This window comes from Trifolium pratense, linkage group LG3 (genome assembly GCF_020283565.1).
Source record: "Trifolium pratense cultivar HEN17-A07 linkage group LG3, ARS_RC_1.1, whole genome shotgun sequence".
Classification (NCBI taxonomy): Eukaryota; Viridiplantae; Streptophyta; class Magnoliopsida; order Fabales; family Fabaceae; genus Trifolium; species Trifolium pratense.
The window spans coordinates 28784348-28806444 of record NC_060061.1 but is presented as its reverse complement, the minus strand read 5'-3'; the positions used below and the strand labels follow the sequence as shown (position 1 = coordinate 28806444).

Here is a 22097-nt window from a genome sequence, read left to right as displayed (position 1 = left end):
GATGTGAAAAAAGAATATGAGAGGAAGAAATTGAAGGAAGAAAATAGCTAAGCATGGTTGACAGCAACTGCGGATGATGAAAAATAGTTTCTTGATGGAGATGGTAAGTAGAGAGCATTGGTAGTGTAAGTTGTGCTGCCAATTTGAAAAAAGTCTGATAAGGATAAGTAATAATTTAGATATTGTTCCACAACTTAAATCCTCATAAGTTTTCTCTTTACAGGATATCATAGTAGATCAACATAGGGGATGAAATCAATGTGTTGCTGCATCATGACCTTTCTATTTAACTTTAACCTCTATAAATTTCAACAAAAGGGTTAAAAATCATTAAGGTATCATCATGACTTATGTCTACCTAATGTTTGATTGTAAGTCTCATTTTAGATCATTAGATATATTTGATTAAGGTATCATGATTCATGATGTTGTCCTTCAAGATTAAAGACTACGGATAGTGCTTTTTCTTTCTTTTTTTCTTCCTTTTGTTGTTGTTTCGCAGGATTTATTTCTTAATGTGGCTAACAATATTCAGCCTTCTAGACAAAGTGATATGATATTGAAATGAGAATGCATTTTCAAGAAGCAACTTAGTTATGAGAATGAAAACTTTTAATAAATAGATACATTGTGTGTGTTTCGGTTATAGCATACTTTAGTACTATTATTTATCATTGAATGGAAAACCTCGAGTTATAATAGCATACTTTTTTTTGACTAATTGAGTTATAGCATACTTTAGTACTTAAATACTTCACATTCATTCATAATTTACATCGCTCTAAAAAAATTTATCTTTTCTAAATGGCTAAATATCTTCTATTGGTATTTATAGACAAACGATTTGAGGAAAAAAAATTAAAATAAGATTTTATTAAATGCATTTATGTGAGACTTGGGTGTAAAATTTGTGTTTAATTGTAAAAGGACAAATGGTGTCAGCATGCATCCAATGCAAGCAAGAAAATGAATATCGTTTGAAGGTAAAATCAAACATAAAGTTTTGAAAAAAAAGAATATATCCCATGATTTGTGGAAGCATATATTCCTAAACTAACAAATGAGAATATAAAACAGTAATTCTTTTTTACATTATTGCTTATATTTCATGTTAAAGCTCCCAAACTTCACACCAAAGTCTTACATAAACCTATAACCAAATCTTATCTTAAATTTCTCTTCTCGAATCCTTTGATTTCTCATCTCAAATCCTTTGTCTATAAATAAATACCAAAGGATTACCAAAATTTTACATATCAAAACTAATGATAGCAAATGTATCTCTTCCTTCACCGGTACACAAGAACTCAATGATCAATCTTCATTTCTTTTTTGTCATTGTCTTTGCTTTTGTAGTATTAATTTCTTGAACTTGAAAATGATGATCTCATTTGCTTAGATCTCATACATAAAAACTTATTTTTTTTATATAAGTTTAACAATAAGTAAATCCAAATGGACCCATGATTCTTTCATTTCTCCCCATCTTTTTCTTTTTTTCTTACTTCCCTTTCACCATGAGACACAACTCAATCACTAATCTCCTTTTCGTCATTGTTTTTGGTTTGCATTGGCAAAAGAATACATTAATCTCAAGAGGTGCTAAGTTAAATTTTTATTGATTTTTTTGTGGCTTCAAAACTTGGTTATTATTTTATTATCAATATATATTTCTGTATCAAAATATAAAATTATATTTCAATTTTTATTTGAATTCATAAAATAAAGTTTAGATGAAGATGGATTGACTGTATTAATCATATTTTTTATAAAAAAATAAAAATATAATGAGTGAAATAGATTAGTAATCTTATCTATAAAGTGTTGTAAAAAAAACAATTAAGAATGAAATATTATAGAAAAACATTTATAAATCTTGTGTGGACTAAACTTATATTAACAAGGAGTGATAATAGACTATTTAAGTAGAAAAAATGTTGAGTAATTTTTAGAAACAATGAAAATGTTAGAAACTTCATTATTTTCAAAAATGCGTCATCCCAAATTAACATAGAGTCTGTTTGGCAAAAATAGCGGTTGGCCGATAGCTTTTAGCTTATAATTGATGATTGATGACTGATAGCTGATAAGCTAATTGAAGTGTTTCGTAAAATTAGCAATTTAACTAGCTGATAATGTAAAATGACATAAAATGATATTCTTAACTCATAATAAAATTGATATTAATTTAATATTTGAGATACTTTAATTATTTATAATTATTTATTTATTTATTTTGATTATTTATTTATAATTAACTTTTAAACATTTATATCCATTTATATAGTTTTTAAATTTTATTTCGTTATAAATCGATATTTATCTTCATTTATTTTTTTTGTATAATTATATTCATTATTTGTATGTAGGGATGGCAACGGGCGCCCACGGGTGCGGGTTTGAGTGATACCAAACCCACACCCGAAATCAACACCCAAACCCAAATCTGTTCGGGTGGCAAAACCACACCCACGCCCACATCCATTGGGTTCGGGTTTTTTACACCCAAACCCAAACCCACAAAGCATTTTGTACTACTTTGTAAATTTAAGCAAAACAAGGTAAATTTAAGCAAAAACAATGAAATTTAAACATATTGTCAATCACTTAACAAAAACATAGGTTTAAAATTATAAGGGAATTTAAAATTACAAAATAGTCTTTCAAAAAATTAAATTACAACTAAACCAAAATTAAGTTCTTCCAACTTTCAAGCAAAATTCAAACACAATTTTGGTTTGTGGTTTGTGAAAAACCTAATTTTATTTTTACACTTATATATATATATGTGGGGGTATTTAGGTAATTTTAACATGTTTCGGGTGGGTGTATGGGTTTCGGGTGTGGGTTTGAGTGATACCAAACCCACACCCATATTTTCGGGTGTCACCCAAACCCAGTCAATTCGGGTTTCGCCCGTTGACTTGGGTTTGGGTTCGGGTGGGTCTCACGGGTTTGGGTTTTTCTGTCATCCCTATTTGTATGTAGGATATTTAGTTTCATTATATATAAACTAATATTGTATATAAATGTATATTTTTATGATTACCGGTAAATGTTATCTTTGAAATGTAAGCATTGACAGTTGCTTTACATTCAGTATATTAAAAATTGATCGTCCTGATTGAACAATGAATAGTACAAGTATATAAATTGAAATTGAAATAGAGACAAAGATAAAATATAAGAATTAGAAAGTAATCGGAACATGACTAACGTATTTATTTTATTTCATATTATAGTAATACTATAATAAATTGGAAAGGATAAAATTGGATTTAAGATAAAATTATAAGGGTAAAAGTTGAAGAAAAAATGATAAGCTAGAAGCTATAAGCTCATAAGCTACTTGAAATAGCTTATGGAAAATAAGGTATAAGTCAGTAAAATAAGCTATAAACTCTTTCTGAAAAGACTGTTACCAAACAGGTCTTTTAACTTATAAGCCATAAAACAAAAGCTATAAGCTAGCTTTTTTTGGCTTGGCACAGACCCATAACATCTTCTCTTAATATAATGGTTCACTACAAAAGTCTCGTATCTCCTTATAAAAAAGTTAAAATAAACACATACTTCATAAAGATTTCACAAAATTTCAAGACTCTATACAATTTGGAAAATGCTTGGTTGTTAACAAAACTAATTGTACACATATCTATACACTTTTCATATCTCTTATACCCTCTAACAAAGTTTGGTAAGGTTTTTACGAAAAGTGTAGTACAATCAGAGGGGTAGAAGAGAAATGAAAAATGTTGCCCAAAGCCTCGACTGCAAATTGGCATGGAATCGTCAAAATTATGTGTTCATTGGGAAAGTAGAAAGATACCACATGCAAATCATTATTCTCTAAAATGTATTTTCCAACAAATTAATACTCATTTTTGTTTTCTTAAACAAATACCCCAGGGTACTCGCTGAAATTGCGACTAATAAATTAAATTATAATAGTCATAGAAAAAAGAGAAATAACTATTTTTTTCACATTTTGGTCCCTTTCTTACTAATGCTAAGTGCTAACTAGGCAGCATTGCCTTCAAGTCCCAATTTTGATGTTAGCCAAGCACAAACATCGTCCGTCTCTTCTGGAATTGTGTAGTGGCCAAGCCTGTAATGTGCAAGAACCAAAACAAAAATTAACATGAAGCAAGGGATAAGGATTCTATAAAAACTAGTACAAAATTTTTAGAAGAATATGTTGTTAATTACCCATTATAAGCTTTAAAAGTTACATCCTGAAATCCATTAGCACTTAAGCACTTGGATGATTTCTCACCAAACTTAAATGGAACCACGTCATCGCCTGAAATAATATATGTCCATATGTTATAATATCACCATATATACATTACATAACCTACTGTTCATGTCAGCAAAAGTTATAGACTAATAATCTCTATCAATACAGCAGTTTTAGAATAGAATTGTATGATTTATGCACTGATAAATATATGGAAAAAATTCGACAAACTAGATAAATAAATATATGGGAGTAAATCCGGGTCGAGCAATTTAGTTCCGCGACTAAATAGAAAACTAGTCCCTTAAATTAACATCAATAAATGTAGTCCATCCTTCAATTTATACCTTAAGCAAACATCCATCAAAACTCAATGAAAGACCTGCATATTGACTTGAAGAATCTCTTGAATCATCAAGACAAACATAGAACCATTAAAATTGTAGTGCAAAATTTGGAAGGAAAAAAACAAGATTTGATCGACCGACATTGTTCATTTTATGAGACTAAATTGCTACTTCACAAATTTGAAGTATGAAATTGACCAACCCTTGTAATTTCAAATACCAAAATGATGATTATATCTCAACATATGGCACTTGTGTTATTTTACCGCCTCTCTCAAATGATCGTTTCTACGATTTATTTTTTAATACTTCAAAGAAATTACCTTTTCCATGACACATCAAAATGGGAAAGGACTGAGCACGCCTTGTGGCTTCATCTACCCCTTGTAATTTGTTACTCAAGGTCCTAGACAAGAACATAAATATAACAATTTCATTGTATAAAAAGTGATATTTTTTCCAACATCACAAGTTAAAGTAGAATAACGACATACTTTGAACATGGAAGCCAGCCACTTAATCCAACAGCTGCACTTATGTTGGCTGGATAAGCATTGCCATTCCCATATTTTCCAGCAGTAAAGCAGGATGCTGAGTAAAGGGCAGTAGCTGCTCCCATGCTAAACCCTCCAACACCAAGCTTAACTGGACAATTTTCAAAATACACTTTTTGGACAATTTTCAATTTTATGCAAATTCAAAATTGAACTATACTGAGAAGAGATCTCATTATTGGCCAACATTTAAATGTCAACATGAGTCGCACAAAGTAGAAGTTTACATTTGACTATACAATATAAGGGTGGAAAATGTTCTTCCTCTTTTCATTTCTTAATTCTATTATATATTTTGGTATGCAAGTTCATCATTTGCGACTGTAACCAGCATAAATTCCTGTGTTAGTCTACAATCATTAAGCTATGTTTTATGATAACCTAGCATTAAATGAACGTCAGAGGAATTGAAAGAAAAAAATTTCATATAAGAAACCTACTGTCTGCAGGTTCTGTCGACAACAAATTGGCAACATGTGCCGCTGAAGCATCCAAACCTTCTAGATCATCGGGAGCTGCTTCAGAAAGCTCTTCAACATCAAACCCTAAAAGACATAAAGTAGCAGTAAAGAAATTTATCGAGACCACTTAAGGTTATTTTTAGATTTAAACATGAGTCTCTGTCCTTATATGCAATTGGATACGTCAAGTATTATTTTAAATATTGAAAGGTGACTAAATTCTACTAACCAATATGACATGGTGGTTATTGTGCCTCTTATGTGCTGCACCACATATGCTTAATTTATTATATGAAAACCATAAACGCTAAAAGTTGATGGCAACAATCAGATCCTACAAAACAATCACACTTACAAGCAGTAGAAGGAAAGCCGCCAAATATAGACATTGGTCGTGTGGGAGCAGTTGGACATATCCATTTAATCTGCATAGTGCAATTCAAAGATATAATAAGCTTTTTGATTAGTACAGAAACAATCTTACTGATTCATAGGATAAGCAACTCATCATTAATCGTCTATGTTTTCCTTTAACAACCAAAGTTTTGCGTACTTACATTTGGAAGAGGAATGGTCTCTAATAGCTGGGACCAACTGCAAATGCAATGAGTTAAATCACGGTACTGACTTCGGAGTTATAATAACCACATCATTTAAACGAATGTAAAACATCATGTTAAGTTGAATCTAGTTGGTATTCCTGTTGTTTCCCCTTTTCTGATTTATGTATCTCTTTTTATGAATTTTTGCATTATTCAAGTCTGACGAATCAGATACCGCTATACAATTACAACCTGTCTTTGCTCAATGGATACAAAATACCCACACTTTAGCAACTGGCACAAGTGCCCCTGGTGCAACTGCAAGCACCAGTTTGACAATCTTCATAAGATTTCCTCCATCAGATATGGAAGCAATGCACCCAAAACAAAATAGTTTAATTTATTAATCATATTTTTGGAATCTGATATCAAAACTCAAGTCACAATTTCATACCATGATGAATTCAAATCATTCTTTGTACAATTTTAATTTTTTAACACAATGCAAATGCAACTTCTGAAAGATGGTTAATAACTTAATATAATAGTTCTATAAAATTAAACTGTAAATACTAAAAAAAAAAAACCAACTAACTGCCAATACTTTCTAGGGCTGAGGAAGTCAATGAATTGATTAAGTGGAATATCAAAAAACCCCAACAACGTGCTGCATAGATTAAATTAGAATTTGGAACAGAGCTCAAGAACTAATGAAGATGCAGGCCGATAAAAAGTGATGAGGTGGAATATCAAAAGGATGACTGGATTTACTAAAAGATTCAGCCATATAGGTTGAGATCCAAAACAAAGAAGGGGAATGTAAAATTGGCAACACAATTTTATGGTCTTCCTGGTTACATTTTGAAGAAGGTTGTCCCTAGTATCACAAAACCTTAACCCCAGCCTTTGCAGGTAACCATGAGTAGTATTACAATTACAATACATATCATGCCAGCAACCTTTCGTACTTTTCACCTGGAGCACAAGGTGCATGCTTTGAAAGGGGGTATTGGTAGGAGGAGTCCTGTCAGAAAGAAGAAAGGGCAAGGGCTGATGGGACCCAAGCTAACCCAATGGTTGGTTTCTCAGAGAAGTTAGTTAGTTACTGATAGAACTCAAGAATTTCAATTGAGGAAACTTTATATCATTTGATGGAAATGTGATGAGCCAAGCTCTACAATGGTGAAAAGTGGAAAAGAAAATGCAGTAATGACTTAAACCAGAGTTCGATTTCTTACAACTAATAATATATCCCTATGTTACTAAAATCATATATAGTTCTCAATTTTTACTACTAAAGAAAATTTCATTTCCCCATTATTATCAAAACTGCATTTGAAGGTACATTCAGAAACACACCCAATGTGTGGTTTTCCACACCATGTCCATATTAGATACCTATCGGACACAGATACACTTTGATACTCCATGAGTACATATCAGAGAAGTATCAAAATGGATACGCCATAAAATGTATCTTCGATACGCATCAGGTCTTTTTGCCTTCATCAGTGGCACTTTTCCTATTTTGCTTTGAAACTGAAAATCCCATTTAATTGAAAATTCAGTTCACCATTTCAGTCTTCATATCATTTTCCCACCAAGTATAATTTTACTTATACCACCTTCACTTCATCACCGAGTCAACTTTCACATAAGGGGTGTAGGTGCCTTAGCACAAAAAAATTTAGAATATTTTATTCTTAACATAGTGTTAATTGGATTTTAAGGAATTTTGTAAATTTATGTTAGTAAAATAAATTTTCTAGTAAATTTTTAATTGTTTATATTCATATTCTAAAATCCTGTATTGTAATTTTTTTAGCAAAGGACGTATCGGATACATATTGTATCCAATACTCATATCATGTTTGTGCATCATAGGTTATACTATACTGTAAGTAATATCGAATGATGTTATGTATTTATTAAAAAGATTGTAATTTTTACCCATGTTATAAAACCTAGACATGCAAAAGTTCTCAATGAAACAATTTACAACAATTTAAAAAATTAATAAAAGGGGATAAAAATTGAACATGCTACTGAATCTTCCAAAGCATTTTACAAGCAAAAAGCCATGATTTGTGACATCATTATTCATTTCACAACTATCTAGGCGAGTACACAATTATTATAAACGAAAGCCTGAAAATTAAAAGAGTGTGAGAACATATCTCCCAACAATAAAATTATAAAAGAATTTTCAGTCATATGAATTTTGGGAGAAAATAAATAAATAGGTATGTCTTATCACCTGGAGCCGTTATCCCCGAGACCATGCAACCAAACTATAGTTGCTTGGTGTTTACCTTTAGGCCTGACTACATAGGTTCTTCCAAACTCAAATGCTCTTCCAGCAGATCTACCACCTGAAATCAAGCAATACTAAATATTACAGATATAAAGTGAATTGATAGTGAGGAAAAAAATACAGCATAATGGAATGGTTTTTTCCTTCCCACAACAGAACTCCAAAGTGGATAATTTACACCCAAAAATCAAGTTAGAGTTCCTGATTGCTGAGAGCAACTTACCAACAGAGCTCATTTTAGCCTCTAAACAATACACCTATTGAGTTGTCTTACAGCTGCAATGAACAAACATTGACAATTAGTAGTCAATAAAGTGGGCTAGAGCATTAGTGATAAGAAGCCCTTCGCCTAGGGTTAAAGAAGATCCGGGCAATCTACCTTGAGTACTTAAAAGTCGTTTAAATAATAATTTAATTCCCCAGATTTAAATTTTTTAAAGGCACTCCTATTTCCCTTTCCCAATCACAAAAAATGACACAGGTTCCCACTATCTCATAGCAGTTAGACTCGGTTAATTAACAATTACAGTCATCTGCAAAATTGTGATCCTGTTATACTGTTAAAGGTAGGATTGAGCCTTGAGGGACTTATTTATAGTGACCTAATAAAAAATTTAGAGAAACAATAAGGATCTACAAAACAATTCTTCATTGCATCCACCATAATTAAAAATGATCAAAATATTAGGGAAAATCATATTTAAGAATCTAAAGCAGACCTCAAGTTTCCAGGAGTTCAAGAAATAAAGGTGAAATCCCATCATATGGCATTAACAAACAAACATTTCGATGCAAATACAAGGTTGGTTATATTACCCCTCTTTCTTTCTTTTTTGGGTTATCATGTTATAAGTACGATGTTTCCACCGCCACTTAGCGGTGCCTAATCTTCATCAGGGAACCTATAGGGGACACAATGTGAGTTCTCCCCTCCTAACCAATTTTTTTTCCATACACAGGAGTCGGGGATCGAACCCCTAACCTAACCACCTGCTTAAGAGGCACAAGACTCTTACCACTTGAACCAATTCATTGTTGGTCATTACCTCTCTTTCTATAAGGAGTCCTCAGCCATTTAAAGGACTTGAGAAGGGTAAATAGAAAAAAGGAATTTATTATTACAGAAATAAATAAATAAATAAATAAATAACCGCTTGTTCAAAATAAATAAATAACCTGTGAAATTAAACTAAGGAAATGAAGATATCGTAGTTTTTGAGCTATTGGGTGGGTGGGTGGGTAGGTAGGTTAGTTATCTAAATACATTGCAATTTGAAGTCGATAAGCCAACAACATTTGCAAAATTATGTTAATAGTTAAACTAGCATGAGATAAATAACTTGTCCTAATTTGATGCTTAAAATTTTTCAGTGGAATCATCTCTAACAGTTCCATGGATGAAAATCTCTAATCTTATATTATATTACACAAGAAAAACCAAATACAGGTAAGTATCTATACAATTAGGTATTAACCTACCAAATTCAATTTAAGGGCACAACAAACAATCCAACAGAAATGAAATATAAACTTGGCAGTAAATATTAAAAAATACATAATACATAATGAATAAAATAAGACAACAATTTTGAAATCAATCAATAACCCTAATCAACAACAAAAAAATACAAAAATCTGAAGGTAGAAAATGTTTTAAACTGAAAAGGAAAGAAAAAAGAGCATTAGATTTACCGATAAGAGGAAGAAAGGGGTTTAGAAAGAGGAGGATTTCAGTATCGACTATCGACTTAACCTTTATTTATTGGCCGGCAGTGTTTTTTTGGGATACGATTCATACGAAGATTTTATTTTATTTTTTCCTTTTTTTAAATCTTTTTTTATTCATTTTTTTTTAAATAAAGAAGTTTTTTTAAAAAAATAATGGGTTATAAAATATTCAATTAAATGTCACGTACTCAAATGACACCTAAACAATTTATATGAGAATGCAGTTCCGTCAATTTTAAACAATACATTAACTTAAGCAATTATGACACATAAGCAATTTATATGATAATGCACGAAATAGCTCGGTGAAAATCTCGTAATGTATCTATATTATCTCTATTATTACTAGTGGTCAAACGGGCACGTTCCGTGGTCGTTTGTGATAGACAGTTTTCTATTGTGTTAATGTATGTAAATTGTAAACAATCCATATAAATTATAAACTATCATGCATTGAACCATATTTAGAGAAGATATTAACAAAAAATTTAAGGAATGATAAATGTAAACCCAAATTATGACATCTATACCAAAATAATGTAATATGATATAATCAATTAGTCGATATTCACAATAATGTAATATGCCTTTAGAAATCGAGCGATTTCTTGACAAAAATAAAAAATAAGTACAAAAATTAAGTGGTTCATACTTTATTGCTTGCAAAATATTAGAATTTTATACTATTCTTTGACAAAATTAATTGAATTTGTTTTGATGAAAAATAACTAAGAGAAACACATACTTGGTGTTTATTATGAATGAGAGCAGATCCTCTCATGTCCAAATTGGACTGCAGGGGATGCAGTTTAATCCTCCACCATCGATGTTTTTATTAGAATGAACAGTAAAAAAAAATGGAAGCTGAGATCCAACATGAGGGAATTTGGACATGAACAAAACATCAACAAAACACAATAAAAATTAACAAAAGAGCTAGATAAAATATTGTTTTTTGTAATGTTAAAGGTACTCAATAGCAAATTGGGGTTGGGATTCTCCAGTAGCAAGCAAAGACCGCTCTAATTTTCCATTAATTTCACACTCTCGTCATCTTATTTCTTTCTTTTTCTGACTTTTCTCTCAAAATAAATTTTTGATAAAAAAAAAAAACAATTTGAATAAAGTTTTGGGAAAGACAGAGATGAATAGGTGATATAGTGTGTGTCCATGTTTTCCATGAATAAACTTTTGGTAAAAAAAAACAATATGAATAAGTTTTTACCGATGAATCTTCAAAGCATTTGAACAAAAATTGCAAAGAAATAAAAAATGCAAAAATAATGAAATTGAAGTGAATCTGCATAGAAGAATAACATAGAAAAAATGCAAAATCAATGAAACAAATCAATCAAAAAAGTAACAAAGCAATTTCTTTTGATACGGTTACGTACTATTTTATTCAATCAATTTCTTTTGGAGGAGGATAACCGTATCTATGTTTATTAAGTTTTCTTCTAGAAATTCTGTCAAAAAAAAAAGTCAAGAAAGCAAAGTCACATAAGTGCACCATGAACAAATTCACATTAATAGTTAAGAAATAAAAAATTTAACATAGTTCTTTACTTCAATCTTTATATTTGATTTGAAACATGTCCATAGAATATGCCTACAAAACAATTAAAGGAAATACGGTCAAAAAAAAAAACAATTAAAGGAAATGTTAAATGCATACACAATGACATGACATCCAAACAAAAGGAAAAAGAAAAACTTTGAAATAAAAATTATTGCTTGCAAGCAAGTGAAATTTTATGGTTTCCTTTGACAAAGTAATTAATTAAATTTGTTTCGATGAAAAGAAATAAAAATAAAAGAGCACGTACCAAGTGCCTATACATTGCAACACATGTACCCTCGTTGTGAAGCAAAATAAATATTAGAGAAACATGGAAAATAGATGAAGAGAAGCATAATTGATAATGTATCAGTTATTTTGAAGTTTGTGCTGAACATATACAATGAAAGAGTTAAAGATAATAGAGAGAAAGAGATATGAAAAAAAAAACTACCAATAAAATAGTAAGTTGAAGGGAAGTTAAATTTTAAATAAAATACAAAAAAACTGAAAAGGATATATTTTGGAATAAAAAAATGTTACACCAAAAGAAATTTAGAATAGAAGATATAGATATAGATATAGATTATTATTACTAGTGGCCAAACGGGCACGTGCCCGTTTGTGTGATACACATTTCTATTATCTTCATTTATGTCGAATATTATTCTAAATTTTCATACATCTATTTTTAAATTTTTTTATGAATGGTTGGCTTTTGGAAAATAACATATTAAATCACATAAAAATCTTGAATTAAATGTAAGAGATTATTCACAGTTTTTCATATATATCAATTTTACAAAATAAATCAATTGTCAAAATTCATATATGCAGAACATCAATCCAATTATCTGTTGATTAGGATGAATAGTTGTAATACATGTATAAATTTTATTCTTCTTCTAACCAATTTCAAATGAACAAAAAAAAAATGAAAAAACAAAATAGTGAAGATTATACTAAAAGTTAACAATGACAAAATAGTGAAGATGATATTAAAAAGTGTTCTTTCACATAAAATGTGTGAATATGATATCTATTCAATTAATTTGAAGAGTTTGCAAGGCATTCCTAATTGCACTTTTAGGGGTACCTGATCACCAAAATTTAGATGCATTGACTTCATCAATTGATCAATATTGCTCTTTGTTCATTCATCAACCACACGAACCAAGTTAAATCTAAAAACAAAAACCAAACAAAAGTACATAAGTTAAAATCTCTAGACATGTTTTTTGTTTGTAAATAATGTCATTATGATTAATGTTAAGAATATGATGTGAGTATTCAAAAAAAAAAAGTGAGTTTCTCAATTATTTTTTTTTGAACAGGCCAAAATGAGATATATATAAATATAAACAAAATAGTCTTCTCAGCACAAGACGTGCCAAAAGAGACTAAGAAAGATTACAAAAAAGTCAGAGTACAAGAACCAAAAGAAACTAAACTAAACAAGGCCCAAGCAGAGCATAGGACTAGACCACCAACTATGACAGTTCACAGCTAGAGTACTACTCGTCGCTTTTAACCACCTATATGAAAAAGTCTTGATCTTGTCCAACATATGATACACTGTGTTTGCTGAGCCTCTAAACAATCTGTGATTTCTTTCGGTCCACACCACCCATACACAAGCAAGCCAAATGAGCTGCATGAAAGAACGTCGTGCTCGAAGATCACCTGCTGAAGCTGTGAACCGGACAAAATGATCGGAAAGAGTCTGAGCAGTCACCAAAGGAGAACCAATCCAGGAGCTGACAAGGGACCAAAGGGCACCAAAAGTACTGCAGGAAAGAAACAAGTGCTGAGCCGACTCAACCTCTCCGCAACCAGAAACACAATGGTGGTTCGCCGTAGATAAAATCCCTCGAGTAGCCAGGTTTGCTTTGGTAGGTAACCTGTCCCGCAAGAGTCGCCAGACACAAATGGAAACCTTCAAAGGAACCTGACGGTGCCAAATAAGACCCGAGGCAGCATCCAAAGTAACTGCATCCTGTGTCGTCAAAAGCTGATAAGCACCACGAACAGTATAATCATCATCCAAATCAGACTGCCACTGCCACCTATCTGAAACATGATCCTGCAAAGAGATGGTAAGAAGTAAAGACTGACACTCTCCCAACAACTCCTCCTCCCACGCCCTCAACCGCCGCCGCCACACCCACGCCTCCCCTCCAGCCCCCCAACCTTGCATAAACATCTCAACCACTGAAGCCGATTTGTTTTCTGCCAGGTCAAACAGCCGACCAAACTGCTCCCTCAACGAAGTCCCATCCACCCAAGGATCAGTCCAAAAAAAAGTGTCAGACCCATCCCCCACCTTCCTCGAAACATGCTCTCTAAACCACCCCCTACCTCACCTCCACCATCCCGAATACGCGCCAGCTCCCTCCACCACGTAGACCCACGCGCTCCACCCTCACACAACATACCTCTCTCAATCCCGTAACGTCCTGCCAACACTCGAAACCATAGACCATCTCTCTCCACTAGCATCCTCCAACACCACTTGCCTAATAGGGCCAGATTAAACTCCCTCAACTGTCTAACCCCCAAACCCCCGTACTCCTTACGTAAACAAATAGTTTTCCAGTTAATCCAAGAGATTTTCCTAAAATCCTCACTTCCCCCCCAAAAAAATTTAATCAAAATAGATTCAATAGAAGAGATAGTACCTGAGGGAGCTTTGAAGAAGGAAAGAGCATAGACAGGCAAAGAGGTCAACACAGATTTAAGCAAAACTAAACGACCACCAAAAGAAAGGAAGCGACTCCTCCAACCCGATAAACGATTCTTTAAACGATCCAGAACCGGTTCCCAAAAACCTAAACGCCTCGGATCACCCCCAATAAGAAGACCCAAATAAAGGAAAGGGATCTTTCCCACTTTACAACAAAGAGCTGACGCCGCCTCACCTAACCACGAATCAGGGATGTTAACCCCAACCAGCATGCTTTTGTGAAAATTAACCCGCAGACCCGACATAGACTCAAACAACACAAGGACCGCCCGCAGAGCACGGACATTCGCCCAACTTTTTGTCCCCATCAACAATGTATCATCAGCAAACTGAAGGTGCGACACGGATACGGGGGCTAGCTCACCAACATTGTACCCCGTGAACAAATTACGCTCCACCATGGCCTCCATTAACACATGTAAACCCTCCGCAGCCAATAAGAAAAGAAAAGGAGATAAAGGATCCCCCTGTCTTAGCCCCCGCTCAAGAGGAAATTCATCAGTCGGACTACCATTGACTAAAATAGAAGCTGTAGCCGTACACACACATTCTTTAATCCACTTCCTCCAAAGGGTTGGAAAACCCATTCTCCCCATAACACCATCCAGATAACCCCAGTCAACAGAATCATAAGCCTTCTCAAAATCTACTTTAAAGAGAAGCAACTCCTTTTTGGACTTACGAGCCTCATCCACCACCTCGTTCGCAATAAGGATGCCGTCAAGGATCTGCCGACCCTTTACAAAAGCCGTCTGGGAGGCAGAAATCACACTGCCTATCACAAGACGCAGACGGTTCGCTAACACTTTTGCCAAAATTTTATAAAGGCTACCCACAAGCGATATAGGCCGGAAATCGTTCAACCTTTGAGGACTATCAACCTTCGGAATCAACGCTATAAAAGTGGCATTTAAACCCTTCGTCAACTTACCATTTCGATGAAACTCCGAGATAAAGCGCATAATGTCTTGTTGCATCTCAGCCCAAAAATCCTTAATAAAACCAAAATTAATCTCATCAGGGCCCGGGCTTTTGTAACTGTCACAGTCCCACACAGCTGCCTTAACCTCGTCCAAAGAGAAAGGCTTAATCAAGCTGCCCACCTCCGCCGCCTGCAGCCGATTAAATGTAAGGTTCTCTACCCCAGGTCGTTCCACATCAACAGTCCTGAAGTGAGACGCAAAATGAGAAGCGACTGCATGCCTAATAGGGGCCACACCCTCCACAACGGTATTGTCCACTTGCAATGACGAAATAGTGTTACCCCTCCGTCTGCTCGCAAGAACTGAGTGGAAATACTTGGTGTTAGCATCCCCTTCTTTAAGCCACCTCGAGCGAGACTGCTGCCAACAGATACTAGCATTCAACCGGGAAAGAGAGTGAATATCCGATGAAACCCCATAAAACTCTGCTAACTCCGATTCAGACAAAACCTCCTCTCCCCCCTTCTCATCAAGCACAGCAAGCCGGTCCTTCAAAGACTCAATCCGACTTGGAAGATTCTGAGTGTGGGCCTTATGCCAATCTTTCAAAGCTATCTTAATCCCTTTAAGTTTCTCTTTAAGCACAAACCCTCCCCAGCCATCAAACTGTAAGGAATTCCACTTATCACGCACAAACATATTGTACCCAGGGACATCTTTCCAACATTTCAACATTCTCGAGGGACGAGGTCCCCAATCCTCCTCGTCCGCTGCCAGGACCAAAGGACAATGATCAGATAGCCCTCTCATCCTGGCTACTTGTGTACAATTAGGCCAAGTCAAACACCACTCCCCCGAGAGCAGGAATCTATCCAAGCGGCTCATAGATCTCCCATCCCCTTTAAACCAAGTGAACTTTCGACCACAAAGCGGTAAATCAATCAAGGTGTTATCATCGATAAAGCGGTTAAAAGGAATATGGTCCGAAGAACGATAGCCGTCTCTGACCGAGCGACGTTCATCAACGCTCCGAACAGCATTAAAATCCCCGCAAATACACATCCTTGACCTTCCCAACGTCTGAATTTTCACTGAAAGTGAGTCCCACAAAACCTGCTTCGCCCCGGAGTCACACGGCGCATAAACATTTGCCAAGTAAAACTCCTCGTCAGTCCTGACAAACCGACCATGGGACCACAAAACATTCTCGTAACTTTCAGACGACCAAACTTCCACCTCAGTAGAGTCCCACAAGGTTAACAGGCCCCCCGACGCGCCCACCGATGGCCGGTATGAGAACGCATGAGGAGAGTTGCCCCACACAGTCGAAACAATAACATCGTCACAAGATTGAAGCTTAGTTTCCTGTAGACATAACACAAGGGGGTGCTGATCCGCCACCAACTTACGTACCTCCTGTCTCTTCGCAAGGCCCCCCAAACCCCTAATATTCCAAGAGACAATCTTCATCGAACACTCCCCCCTCCCTGCGTCTGCCCTGACGCCGTCTTCTTTGGTTTACCCTTCCGGGCGAGCACACTAAACATATTATCGGCATCGCCTTTGAGCTGCACTCCTATAGCTTTACCTACCGCCCTGACATCGTCCACAACCACCTGCTCATTGCCCTGCAAAACCACCCAATGCTGCCAGTCATTAGTGGTATTAGTCGTCGAGGACGACACAGTAGACGAAACTTGGTGGCTCACACCACAGTCCCGATGAACCCCTTCCCTGACATTAACACGTCGCTCTTTCTTATTCAAGACCTTTAACACCTCAGCTCGGTCATTACTAGGCATTCTGGCTACTTTTTTAAGGCTAGACAACGTATGTCGAAAAAATCCTCCTCCATTTCGCCTTTTGGGATCCTCCTGAGCGCTCTTCTTAAGACCTCCGCCATTACGATTTCCTTTACAGGATCGCTTCCTAGCAGAGAAAATCACCCCGGCATCCCCTTGATTATTATCGTGCAGCCATTCCAAACTCCATGGTCCCGATAACATAGAACGATTCGCACCTGGCGGACATGAGTTAGCGCGCTTAACACTGAGTTGAGTTGGAGATGACCCACCGCGGCCTCCGTCATTGGCAGGACGCCCACCGTCATCAGCTGGTGAACAAATAGAAATGCTACCCTGTCCTCCCATCGAACGAGGAGAATCTCTTATCCCGGAGACGCTCCCGGTATTCCGAACAAAAGGCTCCGCACCCTGAAAAGAAGGATGTACACCAGCCTCTTCAGCATCCTTACTCCCGCCCTTCTCACCACCTTGGATATTGGATAGTTGAAAATTCTCTTGTGACCCGATATCTTCTTCCTCCTCCAAACCTTTCGTGAAGTTCTCAACCATAGTGTCAACATGACGTCTAACTTCCGGATCTCCCTGTTCATGCTCTGATTGAGATGTCTCCGAGACACTGTCGTCCTCGACAAGGCAAGAATCCTCCCCCATAGTAAAACCCCATTCCTCCACTATTTTAACCTCGACCTGCGATCCATCCACCAAAACAGTCACAACTTTATTGACAAATTCCAAGTCAGACGTAGCTATCAAAATTCGAGCAAAATCAAGACGGTCCTTTTCCACAGAGCAATTGTCGAGACGTAAGAAACTGCCGCATTCCAGGACTAGGCTGAACCTCACGCTTCCTGTGTTCGCAAAACTGCATTTGTCGATGAACAGAAGCTTCCTGCCGGCTCCAAACATCCTTGCTATGCCGCCGTCCAGAGTGCAGGTATGCCGTCGTACGCCGGTCACGGGTTGTAAACCTTGAACACGATCGCCGCTGATGGAAATTCCTTGAATGTCGGCGATCACGGTGCCGTTCTCTGCTATAACGAGTTTGTATCCTCCTGTCTGGTTCATAATCACGCGAATAGTTATTGGAACGTGATCTGATATCGTGAAAGGAATGGAAACCAGGCAAAGAAATCGATCTTCTCTGATAAGGCGTTGTTTGCTTAATCGTGTCATTCTCTCTATTTGCCTTTCGTAACTCTTTCCGACGTCGATACCTCACCTCAGTCCAATCCCCGCTGTCTGCTGATTCTCCCCCCCGTTTATGCCTTGCTTCCGGTGAAGGCGGTGACCGAAACGGCCGCCCTAGGTGAGCCCTAGGGACGGCGCTCCTCCCTCTCTCTCTAACTCTCATGCTTATCGTATTTTGTTTTTAATTAATTGTTAGTGTTGTGGATTGACAATAAATAAGTATGAAATTAATATTATGAATAGAAGAGCTTATCAAAAAAAAAAAAAAATATATTATGAATAGAAGAGACATTAAAATTAAGCAAAAATAAGGGCATAAAATTGAAAATTTAATTCTAGTTTTGATGATGAGACATAAAATTGTATTTTTCTAATAAAGACATAAAACCTCGATTCCACCCTTGACAAATAAATAATATAACCTGTGATTATGGAATTGAAAACGTGCAAAAACAATTAAGAAAATGCAACCATTTTTTTTTTAAGTAAAATGAAATCAAAATAGAAAAAAATAAAATAAAATCAAGAACACAATTTGTAGAAGAAAAATATAATAGAGAGAGGATGAGAAAAATCAAGAGATAATTGGTAAGTTTTTAGTCAAAGCCAAACATTCCAGTACCGACTACCATTTTACTTACGGTTCTGCGCTTAGATGGCCATATTTCTCATTCACAATTTCTTCCTCTTTTTTCTATATACAAAAATGTGGTTGCCATGCTCCATCATTCAATAAAATGTAAGGACTTGATATTCTTATATGCAACTATTAATAGGTAATTCAAGAGATGAATAATTTATATTTTCCATCCAACCATAAATGCCAAAAATTACAAATAATGTACTACTAAGAATATATTTTGATGGCCCTATAAAAAAATGCACATGTTAAAATACGCTCACAACCGCTAATAACACTTGTTTTTTCACGCCATTATTTTCTTCACCATCTTCATTGTGAGTGATTTGAGACTGCAATTTTCTATTGAACCTATATTTAAAGCAGACAACAACCTATAGTTTTGATTTGATAAATTATTTTAAAGTGAATTGTTAAAAATTTAAAAGGCAAAGGGCTAACATTTTATCAAGTAATCAACTTTCACGTACTCAACCTAAAAAAATTCCTCCTATGCATGATAAACTATGAAATCGGTAAATATTATACTTTTTGAATATTAGATTTACTCAAAAAAAATGAAAAAGGAATTTATTGAACATGAAAAGTAACTAAAAAAATGAGAAGTACTAAAAGAAAGACAAACAATAAGACAACGTAAGAAACTCTTAAACCAATCGAAAAATACAAACAAAATTTTGTAAACAAAAACATGTATCACATCTTTATAGAAGACTAATTTCTTATCTCCCACTCTCGCGCTTTTTATCTATATCTTTGTACTCGTTGCCTCTACCCGTCTCTATTCCAATCCTTCCATTGTCTCTCCTGGGCCATCTTTCTTATGGTGGTCAATTGTTACTTTTCTCTTTAATTACCTTTGTTTCTCATGCAACATTAGTCTCAAAATTTTCTTTTATAATATCAAAAGAAATTAACGTTCTTTCAAGTTTGGCTAAAGAAAAAAATATACACATGTCAATCAATTCAACATGAAAATTAAAAATGAAAACTTATCCAACAATAATCTAATATAAATTTCAATGTTTGATGCCACATACTCAACTCTCAAAATTTAAATTCGGAAAAAATGATTTTGTTTCCCCCAAAACATTTAAAGCAAAATAAAAAGGTCATCCCAAATATGGTTGGCATCAAATCAAAATTCAATGAAAAGAAATTGAATAAAAAAGAGCACTACTGATTTTTATTTTTATTTTTTCCAAAAGAAAGAAAAATTATGGTAAGAAAAACAAAATAACAAATGTTGAGAAAAACAAAGGGAAAGTTCAATATAATGAGTTCTTTATAATTAAAAGTAAAAAATGAATGAAATGATTGCATTTTAATATTATTTTCAATTTCTCTTCCCATCGTTCCAATGCACAACCTGATAAATATAAACACCACTCATAGACATATATAAATAAAAAATTTGAGAAATAGTATGGTGGAAGATTTAAAGTTGGAATTTACTCTAATGAAGAAAATGGTTGAATTAGAACAACAATATATCACAAAGAAAAAGAAACAACGTCATACCTCTTTGCTGTATATAATTATGACATTTTCTATGTCCCTGTGGAAGTAAATAATCCTTTTGTTAGCCATTTAAAGGAATTGAATTTTTTTTTAGACCAATTTTAAAGGAATTGAATTAACAAACAAAAAATGGGTTTGAGTCTCTCCTATATCATCCTCTCTTTTTCTTCCTCTTCTTTGATCTTGTTCTCTTCTTCAATATGTTTTTCTTAGAGACACAACCATTTATTTCTCTCAATGTTTACTCCATTGGGGATCTATGAATTAAAATCAAGAATAGAGATTAATAATGAAATTGATTAACAAACAATAAGAAAAAAATAAATAAAGAATATACATTATTAATGAAACTATATGACCGTTAAAAAAAAAGAAACTATATGAATTAACATGAGAATCATCAATGTTCATCAATTATCCTTGCCTATTATCCTTATTAATTAAATTTTTACCCATCACCACATCTCTCTTCAAATTTTAACCCACGCCTTTAAGAAAAAACAGAAACATAAAAAAATTAAGAATGAAATGTGAGAGTAGGGCTGAGCACGGTTCGGGTTCGGTCGAATTCGGGCAAGGAAAGCCAAAACCGAAGCATCACTGATGGCAATATTTAGCGGCCGATTCAGACCATGTCCCAAGTACAGGTTCTTCGGGAGCGGTTGTTTCGGATGGCGGGTTAACAGACGGTTGGACACGGGTACCCGAAACTTGCAAGAAAGAAGAAGAAGTTGCATCCTTCGCATGAATTGCACCTCTAAGAAGTCTCTTCTCTTGTTTTTTCAATCTTATTGCTGCAGCATGTTGAGATGGGAGAGAGAAAGAGAAAAGAAAGAGAGAAAGGTGACTAACAAATATGATTTTTATATTTTTGTTTACTGTAAGGGTCCGTTTGGTGCGCAGGATAGCATAGTGACATGATATGATATAAAACAGGATAAGGATAGGATATGATAACAGCAGGATAACAGTTATACTCAGTTATCATATCATGTGTTTGGTGCACACAGGATAACAAACATGATAACTATTATATTTTGTTTTTAATACATACTTGCTCATAATAATATGATAAGATATATAACATATTTAATTAACAAAATTACTCTTAACAATTGTTATTTTTTTAAAATTATTTTGTAATACTTTGAATTTTATAAATAAAAAATATAAATAAGTAATCAAATAACTTTATATAATTTAAAATAAAAATCATGAGAAAATAATCAAGTTTAATTTTTTATATGAATCATGATCAAATAAATAACTCAATAATATATACATGTTAGATAAGGCAAATAAATATATGATATATCTCATACGTAAATAATAAAACTACTATTGCAAAAGAATTATATTTAATTTTTTATAAAATTTAAATTAATATCCCTATTTATCAATGTTTTAATAATCATTTTACTTTTAAAATATTGTAATTTTAGTAAAATTTTGATTTTTTAGAATATATAAATTACAAAATTACCCATGTGAGAAAATCACATATATATTTAAAAATTAATTATTTTATTATTT

The 22097-nt window shown here is 34.2% G+C and overlaps 1 protein-coding gene across 1 annotated transcript; it reads right to left on the bottom strand.

Annotated features, from left to right (window-relative positions):
• Nucleotides 1-3789: 3789 nt before the first annotated feature.
• Nucleotides 3790-10270, bottom strand: LOC123915665 (acyl-protein thioesterase 1 homolog 1). Its single transcript, XM_045966865.1, has 10 exons — nucleotides 10151-10270; nucleotides 8682-8734; nucleotides 8402-8516; nucleotides 6160-6196; nucleotides 5958-6027; nucleotides 5582-5686; nucleotides 5082-5232; nucleotides 4911-4993; nucleotides 4210-4303; nucleotides 3790-4108 (listed from the first exon to the last, which is right to left on the bottom strand). Exons 2-10 carry the CDS (start codon nucleotides 8692-8694, stop codon nucleotides 4021-4023), a joined length of 756 nt encoding a protein of 251 aa, XP_045822821.1. The 5' UTR covers nucleotides 8695-8734; nucleotides 10151-10270; the 3' UTR covers nucleotides 3790-4020.
• Nucleotides 10271-22097: the final 11827 nt, after the last annotated feature.

What these genes read in the sequence shown, in the direction of transcription:
- LOC123915665 (XM_045966865.1), bottom strand. An exon ending in GTCGACAGAACCTGCAGACA is followed by an intron (nt 5,233 to 5,581) that starts GTAGGTTTCTTA and finishes AAAATTGTCCAG; the next exon opens with TTAAGCTTGGTGTTGGAGGG. An exon ending in ACTTTTAAAGCTTATAATGG is followed by an intron (nt 4,109 to 4,209) that starts GTAATTAACAAC and finishes TGCACATTACAG; the next exon opens with GCTTGGCCACTACACAATTC.